The following is a 23,121-nucleotide window of genomic DNA, read 5'->3' on the forward strand; positions in this document are numbered from 1 at the left end:
ACCCATGACCTTGGGCTCTAGGAGACCCCCCGAGGGTCCTCCCAATAAAACTCCCTTTTGTGCTCAGCCGGCTTGTTCTTTGCAGCGAGCGTGTCCTGACCCACGCAAATGTGGGGAACTGGGGAGACATTTCGAGCACAGGGAGGGGGAATCAAGGAAGATGAAGAAATGAGCTCACTGTCCAGCCTTTATGTCAGTCTATCCAAGGCAGGAAAGGCCACTTCAGAAGAGACTCTCTAACAAGGGACCAGCAGGGCAGGCTGGCTGACTGGTATCAGACCACCTTCAGGGCATCTCCTGACCTGAGCTGCTGGGGTGAATCGCCTTAACCGGTCACCTGCAGATGTGAAAATGTTCAGTGTCTGGGCATCCTCTCCTCCTCCCCACAACCCAGGCTGCAGGGTGGCCCGTGAGCCCTCCTGGGACTGGCTCCACCACCCCTCCTCCCCAGCTGGAGTCAGGCATCTTGCCCCTGCCTCTGTGGTTGAGTGCAGGCTGGGACTCGTCCACCTAGAACAGGCCCCAGGCCTCCAGATGGTGAGCGTTTATGGGATCCTGAGGCTCCCCTCCCCCACACCCTTATTTTCCAGATGGGGAAAATGAAGGCCAGAAACACCCTGTTGGAAGTTACGCTGCGGATTTGTGGCAGGGCCAGGATGAGCCCTGTCACTAACCCCTTCACCCGCTGTCCCACCCACCTGTGACTGTCCTCAGACAGAGGCTGCCCCGGGGGAGAGGGCTCCCACCACCTCTCCTATCTGAAAGCAACCCCCGAGGCTGGCTGCGCCAAACTTTTTTTTTTTTTTTTTTTTTAAAGACAAAGTCTCACTCTGTCGTCCAGGCTGGAGTGCAGTGACGCGATCTTGGCTCATTGCAAGCTCCGCCTTCCGGGTTCAAGCGATTCTCCTGTCAGCCTCCCGAGTAGCTGGGATTACAGGCACCCACCACCACGCCTGGCTAATTTTTGTACTTTTAGTAAAAACAGGGTTTCACCATGTTGGCCAGGCTGGTCTCGAAATCCTGGCCTCAAGTGATCCGCGGCCTCAACCCCCCAAAGGGCTGGGATTACAGGTGTGAGCCACTGCGCCCAGCCCTCAATGTGCGAAGCTTAACCCCATCCTGCCTCTCCTCACTGGCTGCTGCCCAAGGCCACCCTCTTGGTGTTTGTCCTGAGCTGCTATCACAAACATGAAATGGGGGGACACTTTCTGTAGCCTCCCCATACATGCCCCTCTGGGAACTTTCCTGTCCCAGTTCCCAGAGATCTGAGTCACATTTTCTGCCACACAGAGGAAGGCTTCCACCGTGCCCACCCCACAGGGCTGCAGCATGCGTCCTGCCTGCCTGTGGACACAGAGCTTTGCTGTCACCCCAGGAAGCCCCCTCCCCACTGCCATTTCCCTGGCTCTGAGCTGCAGGATGACACCCAACAGACTTCCAGGAAGAGGCCTCGGAGCTGCTGGAGCACAGGCAACGTGGCTGCTTGGTGTCCTCAGCAGGGCACCCGAGCCCAGCTCGGATTGGTGTGCATGGCCTCGGCCCCGCCACGCTGCCGCAGGAAGGAGCCCCACGAATGGTTACGACATGAATGACATGTGCTGACAGCAGCCACGGCAAGGAGGGCAGGACTGACCAACCCCAGCCGAAAATGACAGCTCCGGTCAGGGCCACTGTGCCCTTCCCAGGAAAATGGGCAGCTTGGGGTACCCCGTGGCCCCTGGCTTTGTCCTCAGTCCAGGCCAGGATCCCATTAAGGATATAGCTGGGGGGTCGAGGTTCTTCCTCCTAGGAAAGCTGCTCAGGAGCCCCAAGGCACAAGGAGGGGCCCTTGCCACGTGTGCCGTGGGCAGCCAGGCCCATTCCAGGTTGGGGAGAGGGAGACAGGGTAAAGAGAGTCAGGCCACTCTGTTCAGCAGTTCAGTTTTTGCAAAGCAACTGTGACCGAAAACCAACTGCAAGATTCTCAAGAGCCCTGAAGAGTCAAGGAAATAAATCATCCAAGAACACACTAAGCCCGCCAAGGGCCCACCCTGACCCTGTGGGCAGAGATAGCTTGTAAGGCTCACAGTTATGTCCCCCAGGTCATCAAGGGCCAGAGGCTGGATGTGGGTGCTCTGAGATTACAGCTGAATCCTCCCCTCCATACCCGTGTCCTTCAGGGACTCCCCAACAGCAGTGGCAATGGCCAGAGAGCCAGGTTCTGCCTGCACGGTTCAGGCCATGGCTCATGGCAGCATTACAATGCCTGTTGAGCTTCACAAAGCAGAAAGGTCCACTGCCCACCCCGGGGGGCAGTGAGCGGGTCCCTGTGGGTCGCACTGCGCACACGCCTCTGTTCCAGCCCCTGCTGCTGCCCAACAGCACAATCCTCTCTTCTCATGTCCATTTCCCCAACTAGACTGGGAGCTCCCTGTGGCCGTGACAGTGTCCACACACACGTCTCTGGCTGCCCACAGCTCTGCTCTGCAGAGGGCTGGGTAAATGGTGAGCACTAGTAAAACGCTGAAATGAACAGCAGTGATAACTTGGCCTTGGGTTCCATCAGACACATCAGCGATCTCTCCTCCAGACTAAAACTGAGCGTGCTGAGAACAAAAACTGCATCTCGCTTGACTGGCTTCTGGTACCCCCTGGCACACAGCAGGGGTCTGTGCCATTTTGTTAAATGGATGAATCAAACAAACAGGATTACCATGTCAGGCTCTGAGGCAAGATGGGCAACTGTTCTCAGCTTCACCAGGATTCCCAAGCACCAGAACCACCTCTCCCAACTCCCAGGGCCTACCCCACCCGCAGTTTCAACAGACTCCATCAGAGACGGACACCAGGCAGTGCCACTTGGAGGGAAGCCCCGGTGAGGCCACAGGGACACAGAGGCTCTTGCAGCTGAATGCACACAGCCCGGAGGCACCCCCTCGGGGCACGGCACCATCCTCTCTGTCAGTCTTAGCAAATGCTGACTACTGACTAAGGACCTATTAGGTCGCAGTCCCTGGAGATTCGGAGAGCTCAAGCAGTAATTTTGAGCCTCCTCAATGCTGCTGCCTTCTCCCATATATTTCCCCAGGAACCCCATTTTTAAAAAGATTTGTTTCTACCAAGCAAGCTGTGTTTATTAAGCAATCATTTAATTTCCTATTTTTCTTTCATAGAAAAAAATCCCTATGTACCAATCATAGGCTTCTGACCAGCATGGGCTCACAACCCTGTGACCATCAACTGTGCAGGACCCCAGCCCAAGGCAAAGCAACCTGACATTTCCCTTCATCTGCGTGACCGTCTAAAGGAGAAACGTAGGACCCCCCCCTCCGAGGATGACTACATTCATCCTAAGAGAATCAGGCCTGCCACAGAAGACTGCTGGAGGAAACACCTCAGTACACCACCCCTGTACTGGGAGAGGAAAGAGATGAAGCCCCAGTGACATTCACCTTGCCCAAGGCCGTGAGTGCTAAGAGGCAAGGCCCGGGCAGGTCTGGGCAGGAAGTAAAAGCAGAAGAGGACTCCTGTTCTGCTGTCCCTTGTCCCAAGTGCAGAACAGACGCAAAGGGTAGCATCCCTCACCACCTCCCTCCCTCACCACCTCCCTCCCTCACCACCGCCCTTGGGGCCCTCTGCTTGGGGCTCTCCATCCAGCCCAGTCCCCCAGCCCCTGGACTCCCCACGCCACCCTCCCAGACAGAGGCCCACCTGCTGCCGCTCCCCCGGAGTCAGTGTGGGCGAGAGGCCGGCTGGCCTGCTGGCGTCCAGGCTGTTCTTGGTCAGTGCGAGGGGCTGCTCCAGGCCAAGGCTGGGGAGGGAGGTGTACAGGTGGCTGCCGTGCAGGCTCATGGTGGGGGCCACAGCGCGCTCGATGGGGCTGCGGCTCCGCTCCCGGGGGTCTTTGCGGCAGTCTCCATTGGCAGTCTTGTTCCTGAAAAAGAGGAATGAGCATTCAGGGGGCGTTTTCTCAAAGGCAAAGGGGACAGTGACTGTGCGCCAGGCACTCCGTGTTGCTTATTTAATTTTTTACCCTGAAGCTCAGGTCGTGTGGCTGGGCAGCACGGTGAGGAGCCGGTTGCCAGCCCGGGTCAGCCGGACACCAAAGCCTCTGGGTGCCAGAGAGGCTGCTGCCAGCGGAGTCCAAAGTCAGCTCCATAGAAGATGGAGCCCCCGACTCAGTGGCGTCCTCTGCCTGACTCTGTGTTCACTTCTATAATAATCTCCACTCCCTGGGAGCCTGGGGAGCCGGAGGCCAAGCTGGTTCGATAAGGACCTGCCATTTGGACAGGACGGGGACGCTGACAACGATCCAGAGTCACTGGCTGCGTCCTACATGCAGGGCCCTATTCTAAGCCTCCACAGCACTGCTCAGCCCATCTTCCTAACAGCACTGCTCAGCCCATCTTCCTCACGGCACTGCTCAGCCCGTCTTCCTCACGGCACTGCTCAGCCCATCTTCCTCACGGTACTGCTCAGCCCGTCTTCCTCACGGCACTGCTCAGCCCGTCTTCCTAACGGCACTAAGCAGGCAACGCTGCCACCATCCCCTTTCCAGACGAGAACCCCAAGACTCAAGAGTGGTGGAATAATCAGCTCAGACTCCCGGCTGACACATGGTGGCACGTGCTCTGGGGTTCCTGGGGCGCTGTAGGGAGCCGGCGCGCAGCTCTCGTCCAGGACACACGAGCAAGAGTGACCTGCGTCCAGAAGGTCCATCACTAGCCCTGGCCATGTGCTGAGCACCCAGGCGATGCCACGTGGAATCCAGGTGAGACAGTCAGCACCACCTCCATCTGATGTGTTAGTATGAAGGCAGCGTTACGTGTTGCATCTATTAGACACCAACCCCACACAGTTAAGCCATGGCCAGCCCTGGTCCACCCTCCCTGCTTTATTCCAGGGGTCCCACAGTTCCATCTGCCTTGGGTCTTGCCCCTTCAATCCACCATATTCTCCGCTGACAGAGTAATCTTTTTCCATAACTAATGAGCTGGTCATTTAAAGAAAAAGGTGGTGAATTATGATTTGAGTGAATTTTAAGAAATACAAATTATTTTCAGAGTCTACAAGTAGTCACCTGTCTTAACTAGCAGAAAAGCCTGGGCCTGCCCTGGTGAAGCAGCAGCCACAGCCCCCGTCCCGGACTGGCTGAAAATGTTACACACACAATGAATGTTACACACACAATGTTACGCATGCACACAGAATGCTACACACACACTGAATGTTACACACACGCACACCACACACACACACGCATGTGATAGGCGTACCTTTCTAAAACTGTAGATTAACTTCAGTTGTAAGAAACAACACACGGCCATCCCATGCACCCTTTACCTTGACTCCCCCGATGGTGACATCTTGTAAAACTACAGTACAATATCACAACCAGGATATCGACAATGAGACAACTACCAACCTTATTCAGATTTCCTGTTTTGCTTGTATCCATTCCAGAGCAATCTCTTTATAAAGCAAATCCAACCACATCCAGCCCTTAGTGAATGTTTTTAGCAGCTCAGCACGGGCCTTGGTAGCCTCTGGGCCTGACCACCTTCCCATCCTCATCTCTGGCTTCACGCCTCCAAATGTTGTGTTCCGTAGTTCCAACCATCTACTTGCCATTCCTCAAATAAGATGCGGCCACTCTATGCCTCTGTGGCTGTGTACACGCTCTAGCCTCCCTCCTCCTGTCCCACGCTGCCAACCACAGCTGCAGTGTAAAATCCCAAAGCGCCCCGTGCAGACCTTTAATACAGAATCCATCACCCATCGTCAATGATCTCTTCGTCTACGCACCCGCCCCTCCTCACACACGGCAGCCTCTGAGGGCACCGAGTCCCTCCTGTCTCATTACGCTTGCTACCAGGGGTGCACAGAGACTTAACGGGTGAATGAAGAGAAGCAGCATATGGGTGACCGTGTAAGAAAGGCAGGTATCGTGGAGCGGAACTGTGGATGGGCAGAATCATGGAGAGCTGGAGGGCTGAGGAGTCAACTGGAGGCGCATTCAAGCCTTTAGATGGACCCCGCGGCCCAGTCGGTGACCTGCTAAGGGCTGAGCAGGAGAAGCACCAGAGGGGGCCTGAGTGCAGCCTCGGCTGTGATGTTGTGATGTCATTCTGCGCCATCTCCAGCAGGGGCACGCGCTCAGCTTAGTGACCCGAGGCGTTCCGAGCCTCGGCGTCCCCATGTAACCATGTGGTCATAGTAAGATCCACCCAGAGGACTCTAAACGGGCGACAAACAGCACACAAACCAAAACAATCAGAGCGGCGCAGTGCAGCCCTCAGTGAGCGCCAAGAGAACCCCGTCAGCCCTAAACCAAAACAATCAGAGCGGCGCAGTGCAGCCCTCAGTGAGCACCAAGAGAACCCTGTCAGCCCTAAACCGACTATATTGATTATAGGGTGATTAGCTGTACAGGACCCAGTATTCGTTTATGGGGTTTTTTCTTCCCCTTTATTCTCTGGCTGATGATACAGAATGTCTTAAAAGCAATTAAGGATTAAATGTTCAGCCCATTAAGACAATCATGGAAGAGAATGTTCTGGCAGAGTCTAGATAGTAGGTTCCATCCACGCCACACACATCCTGGCGATTTTCAAAACGTTAAAATACTAAAAACCTTAATACTGAAACCAGCCTGTCCATAATGTCATCTGTCTGTGGCGATTCAGAAGACAGCACAGGTTTCTGCAATGAATGCCTCAAGGGTTATGATCCCAGACACCGATGTCACCAGAAGACCTTCCGCGGAACGGACGTCAGGCCAAGCAGTCCTGAGATCCGCTGGCTTCTACCTAAACGGGACTTGGTTCCTGAATACTCAGTTCATCAGTGTCACCACACATCCTCATCTTCAGTGTCCTGCTCCCTTCTAAATTCAGATAAAGATATAATTTTATTGTTAACAACATGAGTGAATGGCTTCTCTCCACCCCAGGTGATGCTTCCACGGGCCACTTCATGAAGTGCATAGACCTGGGGACTCATGTCCCAGATTCAGGAGAGCCTCAGACACAGTCTGCCTCCGAATTTAGACTTCCGTTTACTCAACCAGCGCTAGTTAAGTCCCTGTTCTGTGGAGGTTCCAGAACTGCAGGGTTACAGCCCTGCCTTCTCATGGGCTTACAATCTAGCAGGGACAGAAAGGCCCGGGAGGGGCTGCAGCTCCCAAGTGACAGCTCTGGATCCGGGCAAGGTGGCGCCGCCGCCATGGGAGCTGGCACAGGGCTGCAGAAGTCCAAGGATAAAGACACCCCCGGGTGGCATGGAGGAGCAGACTAAAGGTCAGGCATCTGCCCATGTCCAAAGCCAAAGTCGTGGTACATAAGGCACTGCCCACCCCTTGCACCTAATGTCCTAGGGGCACGGCACAGTCACGCAGATGACTCAGCTGCGCCTTAGGAAATCCAAGCATGACTATGAGACCACATCACAGAGGAAAGGGGTGCCAGGGCCGCCAGCTGCCAGGGCAGAGGTAAGGATGGGGCAGCCCTGCACCTAAATCTGCCATCTGTGCTCCCACAGCCCCACTGTGCGCCCACCCTACGCAGGGCAGCAGGGAGAAGGGGACTTCCAGGCCCACTAACTGGAAAGACAGTCCGTGGAACACAGCACAGTGGGCACTATGGGTCAGACAAAGACACTGAAAACAGCGAGAAAAGGCCTGGAGAACTGGCTGGTTAATTTTAGTAAAATTATACATTACTCACATTTCCAGCTCATTTTCCTGGTTCCCGGAGCTTCAAGACAGACATTGTTTTCCAGGCCCGGCTCGCCCGGATGAATCACCTCCCGGCCACTGCTTCCCAGGCGTCATGTGCTCCCGGGGACGGCAGAAAACCGCACGCATCCTGCCCGGGAGATGGAAGTCGCCTCCGCTCCTGGTCAGGACTGTGCCCGAGAGAGCCCACGGCATCCCCGCAAACACCCAAAGGACTCTGAGTGGCTCCGTGCCAGGCCCATCAGAGCCGCTGAGGCTGCACGGCACCTGGCCCTGCCCCGGGCCTCATCCCCATCCTAGGCGGGCACTTCCACTGCCAGCTGCCCACGGAGAGAAAGATGGAAAGAGGAGGGAGGGAAAGAGAGGCCTACGACACTATCATCCAGGACAGAGCTTTCTGAGTACTGAAAGCCACACGCTCTCTAAGCTAAGAAACCAAGAATGTCCATAACATCTGGGGAAAAGTAAACCAGATTCCAAGCAGTGACATTGAGAGAATCCATCACGTGAAAGAAGTGCACTGCGTCTATTTGATACTCATTAAAATGAGTTTCCCACCCTCCAACAAACGTGCTCTGGGATGCTTAGCCCTTAGCCCCATCACCTGACGTTCTGAGCCTGCGCTGGGCTTCATTCACCGTGGACTGCCACAAGCTACACTGATCTGAGTCTGAGTTCCTCTGCCTGGGGAGGGGGTATGGGTACAAGACATTTTGAGGATACATTCTGGGGTCCCCAAAGGCCCCTGAGCACCATGGCATGGCAGGTGCTCCCACCCGGTGAAAGAGATGAGGCCCAGGGCAGCCTTGGCCCCTGGCCTCCCAAAAACCAACATCCTGAGGCGGCAAAGCAGCCCATCCCCATGCCAGGCGTTGCCTGGCAGGAGTAGAATGAAGGCTATGCAGAGACATCCCCCAAGCACCAGAGTCCAGGTGGAGACAAGAGATTCAAAGGAGGAGGGGCCGGCACAGGGCCAGTGAGTGGGCCGGGACACAGCCCCATCTCCAGCCCTTTCGTCCTCTCTCTCCCACCGCAGCAGTTACAGGAGAATCCGACCTCTGAGAACTGGCAGGACAGCCAGTCGTTCACACAGTCTTAACACATCATAATGAGACTGCTGGCTGGGCATGGTGACATGCACCTGTGGTCCCAGCTACTTGGAGGCTGAGGTGGGAGGATCACCTGGGCCCAGGAGGTGGAGGCTACAGTGAGCCATGGTCATGCCACTGCACTTTAGCCTGGGTGACAGAGCAAGACCCTGTCTTTAAATAAATAAGATTGCTAGCACATCTTTGATCTTAAAAAGCTTCCTCAGAAAACAGACTTAATGCCACTGAAGGGTGCCCTGAAACCTGGTTAAAGTGGTCAGCTGTATGCTCTGCTAATTTACTACAGCTTTTTAAATACTAAAATTTTACCTGAATAATATAGACAGAACTTCCTCCCAACCTTTACCTGCTGCCCCCTGGGGTTTCTGATGTGCACAGGGCAGGTCAGCACCATCCCAGTTTTACAGAAGAGATGACCAAGGTGGAGAAGATGAAGGCTTTGCCTAGACATGCCGCCCACCACAGACACCGGCCCTGTGGCATCAGCCGCTCAGGGTCGTCACACCAGGCCCACCAAGAGACTCTCCATCACCTCCCAGCTCCATCCCAAGCTGCCAGGAGGCCTTTCCGACCCACCAGCACCATTTCCACCCACCTTCCTGCCCCAACTGCAGAGACACAGGAAAGGAGCAGTGCGGAGATGCCGGCCACCAAGGCCTGTCCCCAGACAATCCTGCCATGCTGGCTTTCTCAGTCAGTAAGCTCCTGAGGCACAGCTCCCAGGGGACCCCGGTCCCTGGCTGGACTGTGCACTCCCGGGAAGGCTGACACTGCAGCCCCCACGCCCTAATCTCCTTGGCTCCGCACGGGTGACCACATACCAGATGTTCTAATAACTGTCCGTAGAGTAAATGAATCATTAAGGTACACATAGTATGTGTGAGTCCAGTTAACAGCGTTTGTGGCAAATGACAAGGGAGTTAAGGAGATTTCAGAGAAAATGACTGGTGGCAAAGACTTTTCTCTGAAAAAGCAAAATTTAAGGAGCATTTAAATGTGGGGCATAAACAGTGGTGAGATGTCTTCTCCCTTCTAGTCCCTTCCTCCAACTTGTCCACCTCACCTCCTCCCTGCTTCTAAATGTCCCCGAGCTCATCCAAAGCACCCCACAACACACACACAGGAGTGAACTCATCACCGTGGCTTCTCTCCCCTTGTGAGTGGGAGAATTCACTGCTTCCCAGCGAGCAACAAGGTGCCTGGGTGTGTCCCCAAGACATCCTGGTCAAGCTGCGTCACTCCTCTGTGCCAATTTTAGACGGGAAGTGAGGGAAGTGGTTGCAATGGAAGGCCTGGGTGAAGACGATGTTTGCCGAGGTGGCGGAGGCTGAGGCAGAGACACCCTCCTAAGTACAAATGGCAAGAAGTGTGTCGTGGGCAGGAAAAAGCTGAGAAAATACCGGCATTCGGACTGTCCCAAAGACAGAGATGACCCTGAGGCTCCTGGCTTCAATAGCGGGGCCCATCCTCGCTGGCAGGGACACAGGGCAGAGACTGTCTCTGCCTTCTATGCGTCAGCAACTACTGCCATAGCTTAACATTGCTGAATAATTGAGAAAAAGCCACCAAAAAGTCAAGGGAATGAAACCCGAGTGCGAATGCCGCCGCAGCCAGCATCACTGCCACCACCATCCACCCACGTAACGTTTCCCCCATTAACTCTCCATAAAGGGGTCAGGTGCAGTGACTCACGCCTGTAATCCCAGTACTTTGGGAGGCCAACGTAGGTGGACTGCTTAGGCCCAGGAGTTCGAGACCAGCCTGGGCAACATGGCGAAACCCCGTCTCTACAAAAAATACAAAAATTAGCTGGGCATGGTAGCGCCTGTAATCCCAGCTACTCAGGAGGATGGCTGGAGCCCAGTAAGTTAAGGCTACAGTGAGCCATGATAGAGCCACTGCACTCCAGCCTGGGCAACAGGGTAAGACCCTGTCTCAGAAAATAAAAATAAAACACTCCCCACAAAGGTAGTGTCCCTCTTTTTGCTGGTTCAGATTTCAGAAATCAACTCCATGGACCCGGCAACACAGGACTCATTTGCTCCATCTATTGCGAGACAGCTGTGGCTTGCGGTCCCAGCGTGAGAAGCCTATTGGCTGGGCACAGTGGCTCACACCTGTAATCTCATCACTTTGGGAGGCCGAGGCCGGCAGATGGCTTTAGCCTAGGAATTCAAGACCAGCCTGGGAAACATGGCAAAACCCTCTCTCTACTAAAAATACAAAAATTATCTGGGCGTGGTGTCACGTACCTGCAGCCCCAGCTACTCTGGAGGCTGAGGTGGGAGGATCACCTGAGCCCAGGAGATGGAGGTTGCAGTGAGCTGAGATCTGCACCACTGTATTCCAGCCTGAGTGACAGAGTGAGACCCTGTCTCAAAAAAAAAGTTGGGGAATCTCTGAGTAAGTGATTGACGTTGAGTATCTTTATTATCATCAGCTCTCATTTATTGAAGGACATGCCCAATCATATGCTAGACCTCATCTTAGTAAATTCACTGCCCCACTGCAAAATAAGCATCATCTCCATTTTACAAATAAGTAAACTGAGCTTGAGAGAGGCTAAGTAACTTTTCTAAGTTTACAAAACTAGTACAACGATTCCAATATATATTGGACTGGTTCCAAAGCCTTTCCATTTTCCGGGAGGGGGGAAAATACAAAGACTCGTGTACCTACCACTCAGAACTAGCAAATGAAAATGTGCTCTCATATTTGCTTCGGGCCTTTTCTTTCCTCTGGCCATGATGAAAGCAGCAGAACATGCAGACGCATGAGGTCCCTGCTCCAGGCCCTCCTCAGTCCCATTCCCCTCTCTTCGTTCCCTGGGGCATCCTCTGTTTTGTATTTGGTGCCTCCTGCTACCTGACTGTCGTCCTCTTGCCACACGTGGATGTGTCCGGAAGCACACATCCGTCGCATGCTTCACACTCCAGCATGCCAGCACACTGTATGTCTTGTTGTACAATCGTGTCTTTCCCTCATGTTGGTCTTGGAGCTCTACCCATGTTCCAACACAGAGACCTGGCTTATCCATGTTATTTGCCTGCTCTGTGGTATTCTTCCATATGAATACACCACTGCATATGTACCCGTTCCTTTATGGACCGGCGCCTGGGCACTCTTTGGTTTTTCCTTATGAAAATGGCCCCCGTAGGCCAGGCGCAGTGGCTCACACCTGTAATTCCAGCACTTTGGGAGGCCGAGACAGGTGGATCACCTGAGGTCAGGAGTTTGAGACCGGCCTGACCAACATGGCGAATCCCCCCTCTACTAAAAATACAAAAATTAGCTGGGCTTGGTGGTGGGCGCCTGTAATCCCAGCTACTCCAGAGGCTGAGGGAGGAGAATCGGCTGAACCCGGGAGGCGGAGGTTGCAGTGAGCCAAGATCGAGCCATTGCACTCCAACCTGGGTGACAGGGCAAGACTCCGTCTCAAGAAAGAAAGACAGACAGACAGAAAGAAAGAAAAGAAGAGAGAGAGAGAGAAAGACAGACAGACAGGAAGAAAGAAAAGAAAGAGAGAGAGAGAGAAAGAGAGAGAAAGAAAGAAAGAAAGAAAGAAAGAAAGAAAGAAAGAAAGAAAGAAAGAAAAAGAAAGAGAAAGAAAATGGCCCCATAGTGCTTAAGTCCTCAGACATGTGTCCTGGTGCTGGGGACCAGGGCTTCTGACATTCTCTCAGGTCAGTATTTGCAGGTCATCCACCTTCGACTTCAACACATGTGACCAGAAACCTTCCCAAGGCGGCCATCCACTTTGCTGTCCCTCCGACGGCCATGGCTGACCGCTGCTGCTGCTGTGTATCCTCGGTGACATCCGGCCTTGGCAGCCTATGGATTTCTGCCATTCTCCTGGCATGAAATCACTCATTCTTGTTGTTTTAATTTGCATTTCTTCAGTTACCAGCGCAGTTGAGCATCTTTTCATACACTTACTGACCATTCTACTTTATGCTGTGAACTGCCTTTAATTTCTGTAATGGGTTGAACTGTGTCCCCCTGAAAAGACATTGAAGTCCTAACCCCCTAGGTTCTCTGAATGTGAGCTTATCTGAAATAGGGTCTTTACCGAAGACCAAGTAAGCTGTGGTTATGAGGGCGTGCTCTAATCCAATGTGACTGGTGTCCTATTAGAAAACATTGGAAATCTGGATACAGTGACAGACACATACGGAGGGAAGAAGATGTGAAGACAGAGAGAAGACCGTCATCAACAAGCCATGGAATGCCAGAGGCCACCAGCAGCTGAGAGAAAGGCCTGCACAGACGCTCCCCACAGCCCTCAGAAGCAGCCAGCCCTGCTGACACCTTGATCTCAGGCACCAGGAACGGTGAGACAATACGTTTTTCTTACCCTAAGCCACCCAGTTTGTGGCCCTGTGTTATGGCAGCCCTCGGAAACGAACACAATTCCCTAGGCCGTACCCACCCGCTGCCTTGCTTTACACGGCTTTAGATATTTGCCACACCCATGTTTCTTCTGCTTTATCTATGATCAACCTAAAAGTTTTTAAAGCTTCCTCTGGACATTTAAAGAGAGGTCCTGAGATCCACTGGGCCTTGGTCACCGTCCTGTATGCCTGTCATCCTGAGGCACTGCACGAGCACCGCACAATGACAGTCCAAACAGAGACCAGAGCTGGGGAGGCCAGGTCAGCCCAGACCTGCCAGTAAGAAGCTGAGAGTTCCAGAGGCTGGGAAGGGTAGGGAGAAGGTAGGGGCTGGAGAGATTTGCTAAAGGATACAAAATTACAGCCAGGTAGGAAGAGTAAGTTCCAGCACTATGGTCACCTAGACCACTGTAGGGGGACTGCAGTTAACAATAATACACTACACAGTTTCAAACAACATCCATATATATTGGATGTTCCCAGCACAAAGAAACGATAAATGTTTGATGGAGGCTAACCACCCTGAGTTCATCACTCTACATGACACATGTCGAAACTTCACTATGTACCCCATGAATATGTACAATTACTGTCAATTCAACTATATATATGTGTGTGTGTGTATATATATGTGTATATATGTGTGTGTGTGTGTGTATATATGTGTGTGTGTGTGTATATATGTGTGTGTGTGTGTGTATATATGTGTGTGTGTGTATATGTGTGTGTGTGGGGGGGAGGTGTATATATATTTTAAAACCTGGAGGGCTAGCTGCCCCCAAATATGGTTCAGGAAGCCAGGAAAAAGAGCCCCATCTTACGCGCCTACATACAAAAGGGAAGAAGCTTGTCGGCCGAGTTACCATCCAAAACCCTTTTGGCTCGGTGGTGTTTGGGGAGGATGAAGGAATAAAGCCGCAGATCTTTTCATTACTCCTGCACCTCCTCCTCTCTCTTCTTCAACGCTCGTGCCAACCCCCCATTCCCACTTTACACCAAGGAAAAGTGGATTGAGAGGTGGAGGGATCTGCCTGGGGCCATGTGGCTGGCAGGTGGCAGAGTAGGGACTTGGGTCCTTGTTCCCTGCTGCCAATGCCCGGAGGGTTTCAAAAGCAGCTCAGGTCTGTGGTGCGAGAAGGAAGGCGGCCGCACTGAGTGCTGTCAGAGCAAACGGGCGTCCATTCTGCTGCTCTCCTGTCAGTGTGGACTCTGTCTCTCTAACTGTGCCAAGGGTTTCCAGTCACTGTGCTCTCAAGAGTGACAGTCATTAAATCAGCATAGCCAGCATCTCCACGTGCTCCAGCCTTCGAGTTTCTTTTGACTCCCTCCAGCAGCTCAGCTGGAATGTGCATCGTGTGTGAGTCTGCCCCTCTCTCTCCTTGAGACTGGAAGGAGCTCCGAGGGCAAAGTGGGTCCCTCCTTTCCTTGGGCACAATCGGTCCTCAGATCTGTGCAAGGGACGGAAGACACTTGGGAAACCTGGCGGATCCAGAACCACAGTGTGCACTTACCCAGCGGCAGCCGCTTAAAGAAAGATCCCAGACACCAGCCTTAGGAGAGAAACTCTAAGTGATTTTAGTTAGAGACCTGTCGGAAACGCTGCTGCTGGTAGTCTCCATCTTTCCATTCTCCCTATGGTGGCCCAAAAAGCCAGGTGGCTGGTTTGGCTAGAATGAGGCGTAAAGTCAGAGCAAACAGGTTCTGAGTGAGTCTGGGGCCAACCCCTGCAACTTTCCCATATCCAGTTCCAGCATTCAGAGACCCTCTTCGCTTGGCAATGTGTGCAGGCTTTCCAGACCCGTTGCCTCTAGAGAGGCGGGACTCACGGAAATGCTGGCCAGCAGCGCGGAGCCCGTCCAGGTTGCCCAGATCCTCAGGTCACGTTTCTGAATAGCTCAACTCTATGTAAATAAGGTACCAGTTTTCTTTAACCAGAACTGTCTACATGTGTTTTCCATTATTAGCTTTAGTTTTTTAAGAAAAACTGATGTTTGAGAAACAGGTCATGGCTGAGAACATGACCGGTAAAGCATCTCACCTGCCCCCACGTTAGCAATTGTTGCCAGGGAAGTAGTTGTGAGAGCACAGCCAGTAGTGGATGCCCACCTGTGGCCGTGACCCCCAGAACTTAATTCAGATGGGGCAGGAATCCATGTGCATGCTAAGCACTGTTTACAGGCAAAACAGATGTGTCCCACATTAGAGTTTTCAAATGAATGGAGATGTTGCTGAGATTAATAAAATTGAAAAGAATTTAAAATTCATACTGCTGCTAATTTGTAGTTGTTTTTGTCATTATGTAATCTCTCAAGGAATATGTTAAAAATACAACCACTATCATATTTTTGACATTAAATAGAGTCCTTGTATCACAGAAGGGATGAAAAACACTCTATCTTTCCTTCCTCACTGAGCTGCAGTGTCTGAGGTGGACAAAACCCTGGGAGACACGGCGATCTCTGCACAGCAGCAGAGGCATCAGCATGTCGGCATCCTGCCTTGCCATCCTCCGGGGACTATTTGAGACAGCTGAGGCGAGGACTAGAGGGAGGGGTGAAGAAAAGGCATTTGACCACTAAGACCACCCAGTGCTAGTCAACCCAGACGTCCCGTTCTCCCTGCTGCTTCACTCCACCCCACACCCTCAATCTGACTCTGAGCTCCACTGGAAAGGCCTTTCCTGTGCTGGAAAAGTGGAGGGCAGGACCCACTGCCTCCGATGCCCGCCTCAGGAAGGCAGAGGGTGGAGAGAGAGCCCATCCACCAACTCAAGACTAGGAGAGAAGACACATTCCCTCTAGACACCCCTGGAGGGAAACGGGAACAGTGTCTGCTTGGTAGGCTGCTCAGAAGTGTCTGCAAGTCACTGTCTAGAACAGGGCCTGGCACACAACTATTTTATGAATGAGCCAACCGAAAACTAAACAAATTCTCAGGAGAAACCAGCAGCAACAGGTTAGAGTCAGACAGAGGAGCTCATGAAGCTGGGTGACCCAGGGCTGGGCCATCCATGGCCCTGGGGCTCCTGGGGAAACCCAAGGAGAACAGCCCTGGCCAGCGCCAACCCCCTAGAAACGAGTGGTCTGAGGAGACCTTCTGCCGTTCCCTCTCTCGTTCTTGCGGCTGGCACTGCCATCTTTCAAAATTTCAAATTCTTTTGAAGGCTCACTCTTAGTTTTTACTCCATATTATGCAGCAAATTGCTGGAAAATATTATAAAACTGTTTAGTGGCCAGGTGTGGTGGCTCACGCCTGTAATCTCAAGTTTGGGAGGCTGAGGCGGGCAGATCACTTGAGGCTAGGAGTTCAAGACCAGCCTGGCATGGTGAAACCCCGTCTTTACAAAAAATACAAAAATTAGCCAAGTGTGGTGGTGCACGCCTGTAGTCCCAGCTACTCGGGAGGCTGAGGCAAGAGAATCGCTGGAACGTGGGAGGCAGAGGCTGCAGTGAGCCGAGATCATGCCACTGCACTCCAGTCTGGACAACAGAGCAAGACCCCACCCCCCAAAAAAACTGTACAGTGGAAAGATTGGATGCTTTGTCCAACTCAGGAGAACACTTCACACTAAAATGGTTTCAACAGGAGAGAGATGTGGAATCCCAGCCTCCCTCAAGAAGCACCACACAGCTGCTGCTTAAACACTATCCAGACAGCTGCCTACCTCCTTCCTAAAGGTTCTCCCTCCTAATGAATGAACTCTGCCTTCAAATACAATTCTTTGGTCCCAGGTCTGCTCTTTGGAAAAATTCAATGAATCTTATTTCCTCGTCCAACTACTGAAAAGGACTTCTATGTCAACCTTGCCATGCCCAGAATTCTCCTTCAAATTACTCTGACACAAGACTCCTTATCCAACCTGTCACCCACGGGGCACACGCCACAAGTGAACATTCATATTTAAGAGGGTCACACTCCAGAAGCAGCCTAAGGAAATAGGGCACACAGGCAAGGACTCACTCCCTTCCATTTATCGTAGCACGTTTCTGAACGAAACACCAGCGTAGACAGTCTAATAAAAACTAACCTAAAGCATCAGGATTATTCCAAGACCTGCAGTCACCAGTACTATCCTTTCATCAAAACAACCCAAGATGCCAGTAGGCACTTCCACACCCATGTTGCAGTGTGGTCACATAAAAGTCTCCAATCCTTTTCTTCCCATTATTTCAGCTTTGTGACCCCATACTGGCTAAAGACCAGACATGAATGAGTGCGTGCAGGCATATGAGAGACAAACAATCAGACTTCCTTTCTGCGTCACGTGGTGTGTGGCAGTCTCCTCCTCCCCACACACCGGAGCATGGTCACAACTGCCTGAATGCCAGCCACCTTCCCATGGTCCAGCCCTAAGGTTGGTAGGAACCAGTTCGAAATTATTTTGTGGACTTCTCCGTACTACAGGAAGACCTCTGGTTCAATAAATTTATTCAGCACTAAATAAAAATATCAAACCTGATTTTCCTCTTAAAGTTACTGATCTACCCTGACTGAACTCAGAAACTCTGCAAAAAAAAAAGTAATAATAATAAATAAACCCCAAAACTATTGAGCTAAATTATTATACACCCATTGAAAATTTGAGTTTTGAGTATACGAAGTGATTAAATGCTCATCTAGTAAGAGATTTTGAGGCATCTACTGTATATTTTCTTTTTTTTTTTTTTTTTTTTTTTGAGATGGAGTCTCGCTCTGTCACCCAGGCTGGAGTGCAGTGGCGTGATCTCTGCTCATCGCAAGCTCCGCCTCCCAGGTTCACGCCATTCTCCTGCCTCAGCCTCCCAAGTAGCTGGGGCTACAAGCGCCCGCCACCACGCCCGGCTAATTTTTGTATTTTTAGTAGAGACGGGGTTTCATCGTGTTAGCCAGGATGGTCTCGATTTCCTGACCTCATGATCCGCCCGCGTCGGCCTCCCAAAGTGCTGGGATTACAGGCGTGAGCCACTGCGCCTGGCCTCTACTGTATATTCTTTAAAGTACTAATAGACCGTAAGGACCTTCCTCCTGAGAGCCAATCATGTAGTGTGTTAATTCTCAACATGAACTGCCTCTGAGCAACCAGGTAGTCAGGGCTACGCTCCATCTTTCCAAAACTAGGGGGAAAGGGTTGGCCAAGCTAACTTTCTAAAAAAAAAAAAACAAAACCAGACTGCATTACAGAAACAAGATTTACATTACTTAAAGAAAAAATTATTTTGAGGACCTCCAGCTGCTTAGCAAGGCTACTGCTTTACTGACAATGGACACCCTAATGACAAATAAAGCAGAGTTCCCACGGGAAAAAACAGTACTGAGAGCCTATTTCATTGATCTGAGTTATAAAACTGCATTTCTTTTAAAATAGTCTCATTTTCAAATTCTGCAAAAACTTCAGAACTAAGCTATCTCTGGAGCTTCACTGTAACATCACTCACATCTAGATGCAACCCCCTGGCTATAAAATCATATTTCACCCAGAAGTGTTCGTCTGTGGAGTGTGCAGTGTGGAAGACTGAAAAGAACGTGGGGGGAGTTCAATCATTCCATTCAACACTGAAGTGGCATCTCTTCCCCCAAACTCCTGAGTTGATGATTCAAATAATGCCTCCAGAGAATTCAGAAGCACCCTCCCCCCCAAGTTTCATGCACCCCAAGTTTCATGCACCTTTCCTTTGTATGAGGGCTTCCAAACCAGATGGTAATGGTGACTCTTCACTACTCTTTGAATTAAATTAAAATTACCACCCCCGGTGGTCATCATGCATCACATCTGTCGATTATTAGGCACCAAATACTGTATTCCTGGAGCTCGGTCTGCCCTCCAAGCTGCCTGACTCTCCTTCACAGCCTCAGTCACCCCAGATGAGTATGGAATATAAAGGATTCACACACAATGGACTCATTAATGTTTATTCAGTTGACCTGAAGTTGGTCATCACAGTTTTTCATATTTTTTTACTATGGTAAAGTACTACATACATAAAATTCACCACTTTTCAGTGACAATAAGTACACTGGTATGTTGTGCCGCCAACCGCACCATCCGTCTCCAGAACTTTCTCCTCTTCCCAAACTCTGCACTCATTAAACACCAACCTCCCATTTCCTCCTTCTTGCAGCCGCTGGAACCACCATTCTACCTTCTAGGACTTTCACTACTCTAGGAACCTCATGTCAGTGGAATCATACAACATTTGTCTTTCCGTGACTGGCTTACACAAGGTGCATCTGTGTGGCAGCATGGGTCCGAATCTCCTTCCTTTTTAAGGCTGAGTAATATTCCATTGTGTGTACAGACCACATTTGGTTTCTCCATTCATCCAGTGATGAGCACTTGGGTTGTTTCCAACTTTTGGCTATTGTGAATAATGCTGCTATGAACATGGGTGTGCAAGTATCCGTTCAAGTCTCTGCTTTCAGTTATTTCGTGTGTGTACCTATAAGCAGAACTGCTGCATCATATGATAATTCTGTTTAATGTTCAACACATCATTGGTAGTAAAGGAGGTGGGAAGTATAGGATGCATCTTTCATTTAACGTTTGGCCCTCTCTACTAGAGAAAAATTAAAGGTTTCCAAAAGGATGGATCTTGTCCACAACAATAACTGAAATTGTAAGCCTTTGTGAAAACAGCCCAAGTGGTTCATGAGAGAAATGAATGTTCATGAATAATGTAAACACTGGACATAAAAGTTAAATCAATAAAGAATATTCACCACCCAGCTCACTAAATCCAGCAAACTTGGGCACACAAGGGGCCCACTGGAGTCAATGATGTTGGAATCAACAGTGAGCATTTCGGAGACTTATAAGCTACGTATTTGTGGTTCTCATTTCTCACTGTGAACCTTTAAAAATTGTTTCAAGTCATCGGAGCATGGCTAATGTTAACAGCAATACATATTGACCATTTGTATAACATTGGTGTACAGTGTTACAAAGTGCTTTGCATATACATTATGTTAACAGATCCTCTTCAATCTGCAACTCCTTTTTTTTTTTTTTTTTTTTAAAGATAACTCTTTCTCTGTCGCCCTGGCTGGCATGCAGTGGCACGATCTCAGCTCACTGCAACCTCTGCCTCCTGGGTTCAAGTGATTCTCCTGCCTCAGCCTCCCAAGTAGTTAGGATTACAGGCATGCACCACCACGCTTAGCTAATTTTTATATTTTTAGTAGAGACGGGGTTTCACCATGTTGATCAGGCTGGCCTCAAACTCCTGACCTCAGGTGATCTGCCTGCCTCGGCCTCCTGAAGTTCTGAGATTACAGACGTGAGCCACTGTGCCCAGCCATGCAACTTCTCTTTAATGGGCCAGAAAGTGCATTTCTCGAATGATGAAACTAAAACCCGGAGGGTCCTCATCTGTGCAGGCAGGTGAGCATCTCTAGACACCCGGCCCTCAAGCAGTCACTTACTCCACTCTCCATTTTCAACCCAGCTTCATTCGGAACAAGGAGGGGACAAAAGGGTGGGAGGAGAGGCTGCTCTGTGGAATGACCGTACAAGTTACTGAGAGATGAAACAAAAGCATTCATTTTCTATTAAATGTGAAAGATCTCTCAATCTCTAATTGGTCCTGCACTCTAAGGCAACTTAGCAGGGACTCAAGTACAATTTCCATGGAGAGAAGTGGTCAAATAGCTGAGGTCAAACCCTCCAGACTCCAACTGCAGCCAAGTGCTTTTATTTCCCTTGTAATTTTCTTTAAGAATAAATGTTAAACCTAAAACATACCCCCTTTTGGAGGCGATCTTGGCAGCTGGACTGAGTGGGAAGAAAAAGCACCTTGTACTCCCCGAATCAGCAGCCAAACTATGCACCATTGTCTAGAGGCGGTCACATGACAGCCATCACCTGAAACTTGGTTACTTCCAATCCATGAAGGAAACAATCACTAGTGTGCCTTAACCCTTCCAGCTCCTGCAGGCAGCCATGCTGCAGCTGCTCTCAGCAGCCCTCTCTCCCATTCCAGTCCCCGCTTAGGAGAAACTGTGCATGGCACAAATCTGATTGGGACAAGGTGGCGTTTGGGGAGAAGGGAGGGACGAGAAGGAAAATCACTGCTGTCCCTTCTAAGCAAAGACTACTCTACCTCTCCCAGCACTTGCTGTCTCGCAGTTTAAATTAATTACAGCTGAAAATACAGGGTTGCCATCTGGTTTGAAAAAGCAAGGATAAGGGAATAAAATGAAAGGGTTCTTGGTACTAACCTCACTTTAATCATTGCCAAAGAGCATGAAGACAGCCCAGCGTCCTCCCACAAGAAAGCCTTGGGCCTCACAAACTTGGCAAGCAGTCTCAGGCACAAAACTGGATGGGCGGGTGCTTGTCAGAATAAAAGTCCTCCCTGAAAGGAGGGTTGCGAGGTAAGGGGCCTGCTTGCCCCCTGCACTGCAAGAAAAGTTTCCTATGGGTCCTGGGGTAGGTCAGGAACTCCTGGGAGGGTTTATTTATAGAGGGTGCCTTGCCAAAACGCTACACGCATCATTACAGTTCCATTTGGTGAGAAAATAGATTTGCTGTCAGAATTACAGCATGCGATTTCCTCTTTCTTTGTTTCTCCATCTTCCATAACATAAGGCTTTTATAAAACTTCAAAATAAGGCTAAAGAAAACACAGGAGAGGAAGGTTGCTGCAGAAGTGGAGACGCTCCGAAGGCAAGATGCATGCAACTCCACAGCAGGGCTGCAGCCAGCCCCTCAGAGAAGGAATGCCAGAAATCCCCTATTCTCTGCTGCAGCCGCAACTACAGTCTCACTCCTGCACTGTAGGAAGCAACTTCCTTCTGCCACCCTTCCACCAGCAGAACCCTAGGTGAGAGGCTTTTCTCTTAGGACTCAGGCTGCCACAGATGGTGACTCCAGGCACTGGAGAAGCAAAGGTGCCACAGCCATCCTAGGTTTGTCTTGGTGAACTTATAGGTGGGTGCAAGAAGTTGCTAAGTCTGCAGATGTCTTAGCCATACGCCAGCATCAAGTAGCCCAGAGAAGTGAAGCAGAAGATTTTCAGCCCAATTTAAATTTCCACCTGCCCACTACCTGAGTTCTTTTACACCCAGGTCAGTTTTGCAAACAAGACCCTGATATACCCAAGCCCAGCTGCTTTCAGAAAGTAACACCAATTGAAGCACCACGGTATTTATCAGAGTAAACTCTGATCAACCAGATATAGTACTTTATAAACCAGAGGTTCTAATTATAAAAGACAAGATAAAAGCAGATTATGAAAATAGCATTTCTGTTCTGGTGAAAAACACATCTTCAACCCCAAAATGATGTGAAAATTGTCTTCCAAATCCTGCCCTGACAGAATCACTGTCTATAGCAACAGTGTCCATAACATTCCAAATCTCAGGAGTGTAACTTTCTAGTAAATGGTACATCTGTCAAGCCACAGGAAACATCTGGTAAAATGGTTAAATAAAAGCAGAATTTAAACTTTTCTGGTTTCAGAGCTTACTAATGGTACTCAACAAGAGACTATCAAATACTCTAAAAGCTCAATGTGACAGTGAAAAATATCCTCGAGGGGACCAGGTGAGAAAAAGAGGACAAAAAAAGAAGACAACCCGGGAAGGAGTGGGCTGCAATCCCACTCTCGTCATGATGACGATGCTCCCATTCCAGGCGTGCCTCTGGGAGACAGTGGCCATAGCCCCCTCAGCTCCGCCAAGGATGGGCACATTCCTGCCCATCACCATAGCAGAAACCTTCTCTGGCCTAGTTAAGTTCCTCTCTACCCAGGGCTGACTCCCCCAAGCATACTCATATCTCCCCAACGCACCCAACCCAGGAGGCCCTCAGGAGAGGTTTGGGGGGATGGACTGACGAAGTGATGACACACAAACAATAAGCTTCCCTCCGTTCCACGGCAGACGTGTATTAAACACATACAATCATTCTACCATCAAGACACACCCAGGC

At 50.6% G+C, this 23,121-nt stretch overlaps 1 protein-coding gene across 8 annotated transcripts in view; it reads right to left on the reverse strand.

The window, feature by feature from the left end:
* The window catches only part of VGLL4 (vestigial like family member 4), a 165,912-nt gene that overhangs the window by 5,042 nt on the left and 137,749 nt on the right, over positions 1–23,121 (reverse strand). For 6 of the 8 annotated variants that reach the window (XM_016940483.3, XM_016940481.4, XM_016940482.3 and 3 more), the window contains one exon: positions 3,691–3,913. In XM_016940483.3, the coding sequence (XP_016795972.1) occupies positions 3,691–3,913 (223 nt within the window). Of the gene's footprint in view, positions 1–3,690; positions 3,914–7,703; positions 7,898–21,407; positions 21,480–23,121 lie in introns of those variants that run through there. The other 2 variants (XM_016940486.4, XM_016940487.4) reach the window with 2 other exon arrangements.

This window comes from Pan troglodytes, chromosome 2 (genome assembly GCF_028858775.2).
Source record: "Pan troglodytes isolate AG18354 chromosome 2, NHGRI_mPanTro3-v2.0_pri, whole genome shotgun sequence".
In the NCBI taxonomy this organism is placed as follows: domain Eukaryota; kingdom Metazoa; phylum Chordata; class Mammalia; order Primates; family Hominidae; genus Pan; species Pan troglodytes.